Genomic DNA, 15490 nt, shown 5'->3' with positions numbered 1-15490 from the left:
ACTGACCCAGCCGAGCCTCGAACCAGGGACCTTCTTGCTGTGAGGTGACAGCACTACCCACTGCGCCACCGCGCCGACCCTCAAACAAATGAAAAAATCTTTTTTTTTTTCAGTGTGTGTCTGCATAAAAGCAAAGTAAAACAGCAATCTGCAAACATATTACACATGTACTTTAAATTAACCTCATTCAGCGCCTGTCAAAAATAGTCATTGTACTCAAGAAGTTGACAAGGTAATGGTGTTACGTCAGAAACTGTTATGTACACATGAAAATGGAAAATCTGGTCTTTTTAGTGCTCATTTGAAGACCTCTTTTGTTAAGTAGCTCTGAAAATCATGTCTAGTTTGTTCTTACATGACAGGATTACATTGCCTTGGGCAGAAAAGACTTTGTGATTTACACATGCTTTTATCTTAAGCAGGACATATCAAAAACACTGAACGCAGTTTGTGCTCCCCTTTGTCTATAGCCATAAAACATACAATCAAACACAGTATGTTTTCTCTGGTGCAAACGACACATATCTGTTCTGACTTGAGTATCTCTGTGTAGTCACGCAGTATTTTACAAATCTACACCAATACAGAGTGTACTTGATTTCTCATGATTGCAGTATATTTCATAAAGTAGCTCATAGTTCAAAGTAGCTCAAAGCCTCATAATATGACTTGAAGTTTACAGTTTAACAAATACTATATCTCACAATTTGAATTAATTTCATATAAATGTGGTTATTACTGAAAACTTTACCTATTTTTCATCACTATAACTGAGATCTCAGAGCATGAGATTTACACTTACTGGCCACTTTATTAGATACACCTTACCGCACCGGGTTGGACCCCCTTTTACCTTCAGAACTGCCTTAATCCTTTGTGGCATAGATTCAACAATGTACTGGAAATATTCCTTAGAGATTTTGGTCCATATTGACAAGATAGCATCTCGCAGTTGCTGCAGATTTGTCAGCTGCACATCCATGATGTGAATCTGCCTTTCCACCACATCCCAAGGGTGCTCTATTGTATTGTAGCGAGTGGTTATTTGAGTTACTGTTGTCTTTCTATCAGCTGGAACCAGTCTGGCCATTCACCTCTGACCTCTGGCATCAACAAGGCATTTGTGCCCACAGAACTGCTGTTAACTGGACATTGTCTATTATTTGGACCATTTTATGTAAACCCTAGAGATGATTGTGCGTGAAAATCCCAGTAGATCAGCAGTTTCTGAAATACTCACACCAGCCAATCTGGCACCAACAACCATGCCACATTCAAAGTCACTTAGATCACCTTCCCCATTCTGATGCTCGGTTTAAACTGCAGCAGATCGTCTTGACCATGTCTACATGCCTAAATGCACTGAGTTGCTGCCATTTAATTGGCTGATTATAAATTTGCGTTAACATGCAGTAGGACTATTGTACCTAATAAAGTGGCCGATGAGTGTATAGTATTTGTAGCATAGATTTTTTTTTTATTATTGAACATTGAATTTTTGTGCAGGATTGGGAGTGAAGATATCTTCTGACTGTGAAGAGAAGTGTAGCTGCTTATGGGGCCGTTCACATCATCTTTTTGATATCTTTTGCGCACGCAAGTTCATTCACCAATGAGGCCGCGTGGCTTGCGCACACATATTCAGAGCGCATTTTGCGCATTCTCATATTTTCCAGGTGCACCAGCTGAAACCCGCAAGTCAAGACAACACAAGAACTGAAACAATCTTGAGACAAGAACTGGCCAATCAGCTTCATGCTTTTATAGAATATAGACATTTCGCTACACTAATTACCTCAGACATACACAGAACACCCAAACACTGCACTGCTTTCGCATACTATGGATGTCAATGATTACAGGTATCCGATTTTCTTCTAAATGTCTTCTTTTGTGTTAAAAAAAAAAAAAGACAAACGGGTTTGGAACAAGTAAACGATGAGAGAAATTTAAGTTTTGGGTGAACTCTTTAAGTATTTTGAGTATGTCAAGCTGCTGTGATCAACCCAGTGTAATGTTTATCAGTGAATATTAAACTACTGAAAGAGCCGCAGATTATTGAGCATTTTTATAGGTTTTACACGTTTTAAAAGTAACTTCAAAAAAAAGTAACTAATAATCTGATTTCTTATTTATTTATTTAAGTATTTAGTAACGTAACCAGATTACAATTGCCCAGTAGTAATACATGTAATTTGTAATCGATTACTATTTTTAAAGTAACTTACACAACACTGGCATTAAGTTTGCAAATTTTTAGTCAACTTTTTTGCGGCAATGAGTTTACTCACTTTTTAAATAAAGTAACTAATCCCTTTTTACAGTGTAACCACTTAAAACAGAACAGGTTTATCTACACGGGTATGCACACGTTAAGCAAAGGGAAACTGTATTACAAATACACAATGGCCAATACAGTAGACGTAGCGCTTTTGTATGAACGCAATGACAACTGGAAACTCCGATGAGGTCATGATCGACGCTGACATTAATCAACTACTCAACCCGCACAGGCGTCACTAGGATTACGATAACACCATTTAGATGACGCCTCAGGATGACAACTGACACCAGATCCTGAATTGGGAATAAATGATGCCCTTTAGATATAATAAAAGAATGAATGCCTCCGTGTCCACCTACATTAGCACTGAGTTGCGTCGTCAAAGCGGAAACCTTTTCCTGGGACGCGTCCAGCTCTCGACGCAGCTTGCGGATCTGAAGGAGAGAGAGAAAAAAATAGGTTGAGGAAGAATAAAAGAAAAAGTGCACATGAAAAGAAGAGGAAACACAAGGGATCCAGGTGTGTGTGTGTGGTGGAAAGGGAACTTTGTGATTTGGTATCAAAGAGGGGAAACAGTTTGCAGGTGTATGTACAGAATTGCACAGGTGGATGTAAAGATCACAGAGACATGCGGTGAAATCAGATCCCGCCCTGAATCCGCCCTCAGTTTGTGTTCACAACAGGTCAATGCTGGTGAATAAACATGGCTCAGAGGTATGTGTGGGGCCATATGTGTGTGTTGTTTTTGCGAAAAGAAAAACCAAGTCCTCACCTCGGATTGTGATTTCTCCTCCGTCTGCAAAAATAGAAAGACACAGTAGTTACTAGTCGAGTATTTGCACAGCTTTTCTTGTTTAGCTGTTGAAAAATGAGCTTCTGTCAATCCTGAGGGTATTAAATGTACACCAGGGACAGAAACACACACCTGAAAATGAAGGGAATGATTTCTCCCTAAAGCGGTAGAGAGGGAATTTTTTTTTATTTTCCTCTTTCTGTGATTTACGAGCTCAGCTCTATTGGGGAAGTGGGATTCGTTTGATTATCAGTGTGATTGATTTGTTTGGAAGTTTGTGACCAGACAATGGGGATCATGATGTAAACATGCTTCTGTCTGACTGATGTTTTTGCATTTAGGCCAAAGATGAAAACTATTAAAGTGTTATACATGTTTACTTTTTTACTGTAAATTAGAGTACATTATGTACATTCTGGTTTAATATTTAAATTATAATGATTATTATTTATTTTTACTATGATTTAAAGAAAATAAAAACACATGACATTGAGGGTAACAGTTTGTATTGCAAAAAATCTTGCAAATTTAAAACTATATTTATTTATTAAGTTATTCAATAGGCGAGGCAGTGGCGCAGTAGGTAGTGCTGTCGCCTCACAGCAAGAAGGTCGCTGGGTCGCTGGTTTGAACCTCGGCTCAGTTGGCGTTTCTGTGTGGAGTTTGCATGTTCTCCCTGCCTTCGCGTGGATTTCCTCCGGGTGCTCCGGTTTCCCCCACAGTCCAAAGACATGCGGTACAGGTGAATTGGGTAGGCTAAATTGTCCGTAGTGTATGAGTGTGTGTGTGAATGTGTGTGTGGATGTTTCCCAGAGATGGGTTGCGGCTGGAAGGGCATCCGCTGCGTAAAAACTTGCTGGATAAGTTGGCGGTTCATTCTAAGACCAGGCTGAAAATGGCTGGAAACCAGCCTGGAAATGCCCAAAATCCCTCTAAAACCAGATTGGTCGACCAGATAAAATCAGCCAACCATCCTAGGCTGGTTTAAGCTGGATTTTTCAGCAGGGATGGCACTTCATGTGTGAATGTTGAGTCAAAATAATTGGACCATATAATAATCAACATTACTATTTTAACAAAAGTTTGCACAGGGAAAAAAATACAATAGTAATTTTTAGTTCATTTAAAGTGTTTTTAAAGATATATAATATAGTATCTATCTACAATGTTTTTAAAGAATGCTCCAGCATATTCTAGTGTTAACTATAGTGAACTGATAAACTGTAACAAATACTGTAGTGTACTTCAGTTTTGTAAACTGTGGTGTACTGTAGCATGACATCTCCTATCATTGTAGGAAACTACAGTATAATTTGTTTATATTACAACAGTTGTTGTGTTGCCATAGCAACTATATAATCACCACAACAGAATAATTCAAGTACTTTATTATAGTATGGTTCAAAAACACTATGGTATTTACAATAGTTTATTATAGTGTTTTTATATGGATTATTTGAAACACACACTTTACCTGCATTTAATAAGCTTGTACTCAAGGTTATTTTAGTAAACAAAACTAAAAAGAAGACTCAATTTATTAGTCAAAAATCTGTTTAGTTAACTGAAGACAAAAAAAATGTAATTAAATGAAACTATGAGCAGAAACTAAAAATCGAACTGAAATAAAATAACATTTCGCCAAAAATATAACTGTTATCATCATTAATTAGCACTCATTCTGTGGCCGGAATATAGGGAATGCCAGTAGATGGCGCTTGTATAGTCAAACACGCTTTAGGTTGATTTATACTTCCACGTCAAATGCACACATACGGTCCGGCTAAGCCTTCGCCCGATTGCATAGCCCTCGCCGTGACTGACATGCGCCTTTCAAAAAATTTAACTACACATCGTAACGTTGAGTAGTACAAGCTTTGTGATTGGTGGGCTTGGTAGCTGTGCCAAATGTGGGTGGTGCTGAGACCCGCGAGCCTGAATGAGTGAGTATTAACAAGTTTCATGTCCCGTGAAGGAGAATGTTTTGTTTTTACTTGTATGATTAAAGTTGTTGCACGTCCGCCGGTTCCCGCCTCTGAATGAACAAGTTTTAGCTACTTGTGACTTATGGTTGCATTCAGAAAAACAAAACACCCGCAAAGAAACATGACATAGAGGAACATAAAAATCTACAGCCAGCTAGTGTTTCGGAAGTGTTAATGCAGAGGAACAAAAACAGCAAGCAGAAGTATAAGTGCAAGGCTTGCACCGTGGGTCATGGCGATCGCTCGATGCAGAAGTATAAACCAGCCTTTATACACAAACAAAAAAAATATATACATAAAATGTTTTTTTTAATCTGCCAGCGTGTTTAACTTTAAATCATCTCCAATATGAAGAAATTAATGTAAATTATTCATAGTTTTTACTTTTATACATTTGATGGGGTTTTGGGTTCAACGTCGGCTCAAAAATTATTTTATTTTCATTTATGATAATTTTTTGTCCTGTTAACTCCGCTAAACTATCATCACTGACACTAAAACTGAAACTAAATATATACAACTGAATAAGATTTGTGTTCTCACAATAAAAACTAAACTAAAACTAACAAAACCGTTCATCAAATGAACTGAAATTAAACTGAAACCCCACACTTCAAAAAAGAACCCATTTTAAAAACCCAAAAACTCATTTTACTCATGCAAAACTATAAAAACCTCACTCTTACAACTTAAAATCACATTTCCAAACAACTTTATATAAGTTTAGATTTAGATTCAGCAATTTTTAAAATATTTTAAATAATCAACTTTATTTTTTATAGCGCTTTATACAATATATATTCTGTCAAAGCAGCATAACATAGATGAAGTTTTAGTAAATTGAAACTGCAATTTAGTTTTCACAGTTCAGTTTAGTTCAGTTAAGTCTAACTTTTAAGAGATTTGAATAAATACTCAATGACAAATGAATGCTTTAGACAACAATAGCATACTACTGCTCTTTATGTGCCATATAGCACACACACATACTGTAAAAACACCCATTAGGTGTGTTACGACATCTCACTATAATGATTTTCTTCTGCTGTTGACATATGATTGACAGCAAGACAGACGGTCACATTAAAACAGCATCATTGTCTGTTTATCACAGCATTACATGACATATAGGAAGCACCCATTGGCGTCTTTCACTTAATTACATCTTGTTCTTTATAAATGTGTTCAAACAGACTCAACACACTGACGTTGGAATTGAATCAATGCTCCTCTGATCATAAGTGCTTTGTTTACTTTTTCAGAGACTGCAGATCGCAGTGTCATTATATCTGGCTTTAGCTGAATGTTCAGTTCTCTGAGGACACAATGAATGTTTCAAAAGCAGCACAGAATGTTTTTAAGTGTGTTGCTAAAAGACACTATCTTTCTGCATGACAGCAGTCTCCCACATACACAAGCAAACACACCTTACAGCCTCCATCATCAGACAAAACACAGCCAAAGGGAACATCTCAAACTGTGTTGGATGAGAACTAAAACAATTAACTACTGTAAACACTACAAAATATGTCATGTTATTATATTACAGTCTCAGTTATGTGGTTTTAAACCTTATTGAGTTTTCTATTGGACACTAAATAAGATATTTTGAAGAATGCTGGTTGCTGGCCATCTATCTGCATTCTTCATGTCCAATAGAAACTAAAATAAGTTTTGAAGTGAATAGTGAGCAAATTCTGACAGAATTTTCCTTTTTGGGTGAACTATATTTTAATAGTATATCGCATACAGTAAATAGTTTTACATTATAAATATATGTATCAGCAAATAGTTAGGTTCCTACCGTGTATCCCCAAGACGAACCAGCTCTCCCCATAGAGAGAGTCGCCATCATCATGATTTTCCACTATTCTGCTTCTTTCTACTTAAACTCCTGAAGTAAGTAAGCTACAGACTGATCTGTTCCATCTGATCTGCAGACTATACACGTGTGTATGTGTGTGTGTGTGTGTGCTGGAGGGAGTGTGTTGTTCAATCAGCTCTGCAGGTGAGTGGAGCCTCCCATGTGGAGGAGTGGCAGCCTGATCTTATCCTGGAGAACCATTGGCTGAGGCTTATTGTCAGAGTGAACACTCACAATGAAGATACAGCTAACCTACTGTATATGTCTAAACTACTTTTCTACCTGTGTCCATCCATCCATCTATATTTCTATCCATCTGTCCATTGCTACATCCAGTTTTATCCAATTATTTATCCATCTGCTTTTCTGTTGATCTATTCATCTACTCATCTTTCCATTTGTCAAGCATCTATCTGTCTGTCTGTTTATTGATCTGTCTGTCTGTCTCTCTGTCTTTTCGTCCATCCGTCCATCCGTCCATCCGTCCATCCATCCATCCATCCATCCATCCATCCATCCATCCATCCATCCATTAATTCATCCATTCGTCTGTCCATCTGTTTGTCTACCTATCAATATATCTGTTTATCAATCTATCTGTCCGTCCGTCCGTCCATCCATCCATCTGTCTGTCTACCTATCTATATATCTGTTTATTAATCTATCTATCTATCTATCTATCTATCTATCTATCTATCTATCTATCTATCTATCTATCTATCTATCTATCTATCTGTCCGTCCGTCCGTCCGTCCGTCCGTCCATCCATCTGTCTGTCTACCTATCTATATATCTGTTTATCAATCTATCTATCTATCTATCTATCTATCTATCTATCTATCTATCTATCTATCTATCTATCTATCTATCTATCTGTCTATCTGTCTGTCTGTCTGTCTGTCTGTCTGTCTGTCTGTCTGTCTGTCTGTCTGTCTGTCTGTCTGTCTGTCTGTCTGTCTGTCTGTCTATCTATCTATCTATCTATCTGTTTACTGATGTTTATGATTACTAAGAGTCTGCATGAACCAAAGATCAAGATCAAAATAACTTTGAAACTTAAAAACTTGGGGTTGAAAACTTACCGTTGAATAGACGGATGAGGTGCTGGACACCAGTGACAGGGATGACCCATGAACTAAAAGGAAAAACACACAGAAGTGTTAGAACTATAGACATTAAGATTGACTGTAGCATGAAACTTTTCAAAATTGATTATGTTTGTGTGTTGCCAGGGAACAAAACAACACCCCAGGTCAAAAAGTATTATATGCATCATGTATCATGCTGCGATAAAAAATAACTCTTAAAGGAATGGACAAATGTTAAAATACACAGAACAGATAACTTCCAACTAAAATTACACTTGTTTTTCAGAGCACCTAAATGCAGTATTAATCTACATAGAAAAAGCACATGCAGATAAAAGCATCAACCCACACATACAGCGTCTACCAGCTAAACCTTTAATTAAACTTTCACCTGCCCTGACAAGATGTGACTCATCAGAAGTAATAAGAGCATCAGTCAGAGATGGCAATGCCGATCATGACTGTGAGTTCAGGGTGTGACTTCAAATCATTTCCCAAACAAATCACAGACACCAGCACAACCACAGTCCACCCACGGGCTGCTTGGCACTTCCTGATGATGTCATATCAGCCCTGAGGAAAAGCCAAATGGCTGGCCGGGTGTGATGTGGGCCGGGTTAGAGATGTGGAAATCAAAGACCAGCGACGCTTATGAACCAGACTGAGGACCACCCAGAAAACCAAAACAACTTCTCTGTGTCTAAAGTGGTGTGTGTGTCTGTGTGTGCGTTTGTGTGTGCAAGAGAGAAGAACAGATTGCATGGTTTGGGAAAGGAGCAATTCTTTTTAGCCTGTTTTATTAAAAAATATAATTGACAATGTTTACATGATACCACGATACAATGTACTTTGAAATAAACAGTAAACAAAGTAAACGAATGGAGGAAAATAAGAGAATGGCTAATTTATGAATGAGAAAATATGAGAATGGCTGAGGAATTAATGGATGGATGAGTAAATGGGGGATTGATAAATAAGTAAGTGGAGGAATGGAGGGACTAGTAAACAAATGGAGAGGAAAAAGTAGATTATATATGGATGAATGGGTTGGATAAATGGATGGATAGTTAAAAGACAGATGGAGAGATATGTAGATTAATGGATAGATGGATGGACAAGTAAATAAATAGAGAGAAAATATAGACTATATGTATGGATGAATGCATGCATAGATAGATGTATGGATGGATTAATGAATAAATAAGTAAATGAAAGACTCGGTAAATTATGGATAGATGAGTAAGCAGATGGATGAAGGAACAGAAATGTAGACAGGGGGATAGATGGATGGATGGGCAAGTAAACAAATAAATGGAAAATGTAGAATATGGTTGGATAAACGATTAATTCAAAGACAGATGGACAAATATATAAATTGATGGATGGATGGATGGATGGATGGATAAGTAATTAAAAGACAGACCAATCGATGGACATGAGTAGGTGGATGGACGGAGGCATAGATATGTAGACAGATGGATTGATGGATACATAAATGAAAGGGATGGATGGATGGATGGATGGATGGATGGATAGATGGATAGATAGATAGATAGATAGATAGATAGATAGATAGATAGATAGATAGATAGATAGATAGATAGATAGATAGATAGATAGATAGATAGATAGATAGATAGATAGATAGATAGATAGATAGATAGATAGATAGATAGATAGAAAATGGATGGATGGATGGACGGACGGACAGACGGAAGGACAGACAGACAGACAGACAGACAGATATAGATAGATAGATAGATAGATAGATAGATAGATGGATAGATGGATAGATGGATAGATGGATAGCCATGAGCTAAGGATGTGAAATGTATCCTCTTCACTTCCCGTGTATAGGTCACATCCTCTCCTAGAAATGTTCCCATAATTCCTCAAGGGCTTTTATAGCGCTCATGTTTCACAGTCACAGGGTTCAGTGGCACACATACAGTATCATATTTTGATTCTGAACAGAATGAACACAGCTTTAAACCTGTATTTGGTTGCAGATGTCACAAAAGGCACAGTTGGGTAATACTGGGTTACTGTGTCACCTTTACACTCTACTACACAGGCAAGTTTACAGCTTAACTCTTTTGGGCTGCTTTGTTAAACACCTTCCTGTTTTTAGTGAAGAGTCTCACTACAGGTAAAGAAATGAAAAAAAAAGGAGGAAAAACAACTTTATGTGACAAAACGCTTTATGTACACAATGATTATTCAAATGTCTGTCACCGCAAGCATTCAGAGAGACCAGAACAGAGATTGTTGGTTTAGTGTAATGTGTGAATAGACTGAGGAGAGACAGACAGGCTTATGCTGGATTCACATGTCTGTGAGTTGTATTTCAGCCCAGAGTTCATGCTGACGCAAGATGTTGCAGATATTTACCGCATTATTGAAAACCTATTCATATAGGTAACGCTTAAAATCAGTGATTTATAGGAAGAATACAGTCAAAACACAGACTTGATGATTGAGAGTGTAATTAAAGGAACAGTTCACCCCAAAGTTATAATTCTGTCAACATTTACTCACTCTTCACTTGTTGAAAATCTGTTTGAGTTTCTTTCTGTTATTGAACACAAAGGAAGATCATTTGAAAAACGCTCGTAGTTAGCACCCATTGACTTTAATAGTTTTATTTTCCCTATTATGGAAGCTGATTGGTCCCATCAAACAGCATTCTTTACCAGAAATTGATGAGACTTTTATTTCAGTCTACTTCCAACTGAAACTTAAAATTGAGTAGGAGGCGAGCTTTCTTTTGCTCATCATTCTCTCAAAGCAAACCAATGGAAAGAGGGGCGTGGTTAAAGTTATTGATATACAGTTGCTATGGATGGTTGATGTCGACAGAAGGACTGCCACTCCAAACATAAAAGCAGATGGTTTATTGCAGATACTTGTTCTCTCTGTAAGGAAAGTGACGACACTTTGACTCCCATGCTTTTTTTACATGTAAAATCTCACAAAAGTTTTGGTTGAATTTACATAATTATTTAAATAATTCACAATCAATAAAACAACTCAGTAACCTTAACTTTTTATATTATATGGTAAATTCTTTATCCACTCCCTCATTTACTCATTTCCTAATTAAACCTTGTCTAAAGCGATACATTTATCTAAAAACAATAATTCTGCAAATTAATAGATATTTATGTAAATAGCATAATAATTTTGTACTTTCCCTTATTTTAAATTTTTTTTTTCTTTCTATTTCTTATTTGGTACTGAATGTTCTTATCATTCTGTAATGGGGTATATGCCGAAGCATGCTAATAGGACTTTTAATTTGCCAGTAACCTGGGTTAAGCGCTTCCGGCAAATTGAATGTCAATGCAAAATCCGGTGCGTTTAAGGTCTGTTTTCTTTAAAAATCAGCGATCTCCACTAGCTGAGGGATATCCATTTGGGAAAGTGGGTCTCAGATTGTACAAGAAGTACTGCATTAAATTACATTTTCCCCCGCCATATCTTTATAATATGAGCATTTATTTTACCCCAGTATATTCAATGGAGCTTCTGCGTTAGACTGCAGATTCTGACGGGCGCGAGTAAACAGCTTTTTGTCTCGTTTTATGCTTGAGCAACCAAATAAATGCTAAAGTGTATTTAACTGAATGTATTTTAATGACATTACAACATCAATGCTGTATAAGGAACCGTATAAAATGAAAAAAGTTCACAATAACAGGTCACCGGAAGTGTATCAGCATGGGAACAGCACTAGCTCGGCATATACCCTATTGTATGTAGCAGTATTCCAGTCTTTTACAGATTACTTCCTGATTTACATTGTACATTTCTTCTTTTCTGAATATTTTTTTTTCAGTGATTAACTTGCATGGATTAATTATTCACTTTATGAACAACAATGCGAGCTAGGAAAATAAACGTTGTTGTAAATTTGGATTTCACAAGGACTCTGAATATCTTCTTTTGTGTTCAACAGACAAAAGAAACTCAAAGATTTAAAACCACATGAGAGACGATGAGTTAATGTTCATTTTTGGGTGAACTATCCCTTTAAATCAGATTTAATTGACCATGTTCACTTTTCAGGGATTGTTGTCATAGTTGGCTAAACTTAGTTACTAGCACAGTTAAAACTAGCACAGTGAATGGGAGAGTGCAACAAATAATTGTTCACAATTGCTGAAATATATATATAAATATCAGCAATTGTGAACAATTATTTGTTGTACTCTCCCATTCACTGTGCTAGTTTTAACTGTGCTAGTAACTAAGTTTAGCCAACTATGACAATTATCCCTATATATATGAACTCAACGTTGCCATTATCAAGACTTTCAGAAAAGAAAAAAAGTGTGAGAGACTGATAACAGCAACAACAAGAGAGAACAACATCAAATTTACTGTCCCGTCCATACACTCTGCATTACAAACACCTTGCACAAGTGCTAATTAGTTTTTTTTGGTAACTTGATGCAAAGATGATATAATACATGAGTAAATACATACAGATGTACATACGTTTAAAAAAATCTAAATATTCAGAAATTGTAAGGATTTAATATGCTGATGACCATTAGACGCATCATAACAGTCCTGTGAATAATTGGAAAGTGGAGAAGAAGACATTTGAATCTACTGTCTCCTGCATTTATTTTCTCACCTTCCTCAAAGCCATCCCTGAAAGACCCTGAGCGGCTCATAGTGCGGGTCTTCTCATCCAGAGACATGCAGGAGTTGCGCAGACGGGAATCAGCATGGCTGTCTAGCGGGTTGTCCTGACTGGTCAAGCTGTTGTTGCGCAGGCTGGCCAGGTTAATCTGAGCACCTGTTGTGGGGCTTCCTGTAGATAACACAAACTTACATTCAATTCTATCAAACAAAACAAATATTTTTAAAAAAATTATAAAAGACCTGCCAAAGTTTCTACCACAGTGCGAAAAATAAAAAAGGTACAATAATTGCGAATTCTTAAAGGTGCAGTATCTAGCATTGACACCTAGAGGTTAAAATAGGTACTGCAGTACAAATTCAAAATATGTTTATTTCAGTGACACACATGCAGGTTGCCAGATTGACGACATCAAGAGGAGCGAGCATGCTTGAGGATTGAGCCATAAACTGTGAGGTGCTCAGCTAATGTTTACTTTTGTAACATTTATTCATTCATTCATTCATTTTCTTGTCGACTTAGTCCCTTTATTAATTCAGGGTCGCCACAGCGGAATGAACCGCCAACTTATCCAGCATGTTTTTATGGAGCGGATGCCCTTCCAGCCGCAACCCATCTCTGGGAAACAACCAAACACACACTCATTGAGACTCATACACTATGGACAATTTAGCCTACCCAATTCACCTGTACCGCATGTCTTTGGACTGTGGGGGAAACCGGAGCACCTGGAGGACACCCATGCGAACGCAGGGAGAACACGCACACAGAAACGCCAACTGACCCAGCCGAGGCTCAAACTAGCGACCTTCTTGCTGTGAGGCGACAGCACTACCTACTGCACCACTGCGTCGCCATTGTAACATTTACTTTGCTTGTTAACTAAAAACCAACTACAATGTATTTTTGGCTGCATCCATATAAATCGTTGACTGAAATAAGATATGTGGTGCTTTCCACCAAGGCAACCCGAAGTGCTAAAATATAATTGGGGAAAGTGGCAGTGGGCAGGTTAAAGAGACTAAAACAGAAAGACATTTCGACATGAAACATTTTCAAAGCAGAATAACTGACTGAAGCATTGCTTTTCAGATAAACAAGTATTTTCATATAGTATGTTTCTTAAATATCTGCAATTTTTATTTTTATGCTTTAGAAGAGATAAAAACTTACATACAGCACTTTTAATATCTTACATACAATACCTTTAATCATAATTCTGACTTCTCAGAACCTTTATACTATGCAATTTTAAATTTACATATTGCAACAAAAATATTTATATATAACATAAACCTAACATTTTGCTTACTTTTCTTTTTAGAACTGCTAATTGTCTTGCTGGCAAAAATAATAAACAAAACATTTCTTAAAGTTCTAACTTTTTTTTTCTTCAGAATTGCAAGATATAAACTTGCAGTTGTGTGTTTACCAATTTAAATTGTAAGAGATAAAAACCAGAATAGCAAAATGTGAACTCGCAATTGCACATTTGTAGGAGTTATTGCAGGTATTTATTGTTTTTTTTTAGCTTATAGTTTCTCTATATGAAGAAATTCTATCTTCTTCTTGTGGCAAGATATTAACATTTACAATCCACAATCTAACACTGTTTCCAATGTTTCCTACATACAAAATAGTTCTTGCAGTTTCTTGCAATTGTTTGTAAAAATGCTTTTTTTTCATTTAAAATCAATCAATCCATCCATTCATCGTAAACCCCTTTTAACTTTGACTGACAATATATGGAAAATATTATGTAAGGATTATACTGTACATTTATTCATAATATATGTGTTTTACCAAGCTGAGCAAAGTTAAAGCGTGTGCCGGATGGTGACGTGAGGCTGGAGCCAGTGGAGAAGGGAGAGTTGCTGGCTGAGTCCTGCAATCCACCAGCCGAATGTGAGCGCAGCCAATCACGAGCCTCCTCCTGACGCAGTTGCGGTGAGGGGGCGTACCTGCAACAACACCACCACCCAATCAGCATTCAGCATTCAAACATCGCTAACTCCATTTTAATTTCTATTTGCCTTATTTCTACTAGGCTTCAAAAGTCTAATATTATATTCAGCAAGAATACATTACTGTTGTAATGTTTTTTTTTTTTTTTTTTTACTGTTAACAATTTCCTGTAGAATCTTCAGTAACATACTGGCAGCAGTTTGCCGGGAAGTTACTGTAAATCATTTACAGCAAAAATACTATATTTATATTTACAGCACCATTTCTCTTGCTGTATATGTATTTACAGAATTGTATGTTTACCTTTACTGTAAAATACAGTAATTTTTACAATACAACTATAAAACACAGTAGCATACTGCATAACTGTCCTACAGTTAAATACAGTTTATATCACAGCTAAATACTGCATCATTTACACAAATTGTAACAGTGTATTTCTCAAAATTTAACTCTATATTAAATTTAAAAATCCTAAAAAAAAAAAAAAAAAGAGTTTGTTTCAATAATAATATTAGGCATATTATTAAACTGCTTTGTGTCCACTCTAAATTATTAAACAAAATCATCAAATATATATTAAGATTTCACTATACTACAGTATTTAAAAAAATAATAATTATTATTATCCTTGGTGCATACAAGATTTTTATTTTATTTTTTTATGTCTTAGAGATGCCTTAGTTTAAGGCTTCAAACTGAAATACACCACTAAAATTTATCATTAAAAATGAGAATTAACAAAAGTTTGGCTTTAATTTAGAAGAAAAACATACATTTACAAAAAAAAAGCTGTTAATTAACATAAAATACTCTATACAAAAAGTAACAAGTGCCATGCGCTAACACCAAAACTGCAA

General features: G+C 36.4%; 1 protein-coding gene across 24 annotated transcripts in view; it reads right to left on the bottom strand.

Annotated features, from left to right (window-relative positions):
* Positions 1 to 15490, bottom strand: part of nav2a (neuron navigator 2a) — a 386862-nt gene that overhangs the window by 22744 nt on the left and 348628 nt on the right. For all 24 annotated transcript variants that reach the window (XM_068222552.2, XM_073908175.1, XM_073908169.1 and 21 more), the window contains 5 exons: positions 14469 to 14626; positions 12657 to 12836; positions 8009 to 8061; positions 3057 to 3080; positions 2644 to 2718 (listed from right to left, as the gene is read on the bottom strand). In XM_068222552.2, coding sequence (XP_068078653.2) covers positions 2644 to 2718; positions 3057 to 3080; positions 8009 to 8061; positions 12657 to 12836; positions 14469 to 14626 — 490 coding nt within the window. The remainder of the gene's footprint in view (positions 1 to 2643; positions 2719 to 3056; positions 3081 to 8008; positions 8062 to 12656; positions 12837 to 14468; positions 14627 to 15490) is intronic.

The sequence above is a fragment of the Danio rerio genome, chromosome 7, assembly GCF_049306965.1.
Source record: "Danio rerio strain Tuebingen ecotype United States chromosome 7, GRCz12tu, whole genome shotgun sequence".
Lineage (NCBI taxonomy): Eukaryota > Metazoa > Chordata > Actinopteri > Cypriniformes > Danionidae > Danio > Danio rerio.
The sequence above is the reverse complement of the archived record's forward strand: the minus strand, read 5'-3'. Positions and strand labels throughout refer to the sequence as shown.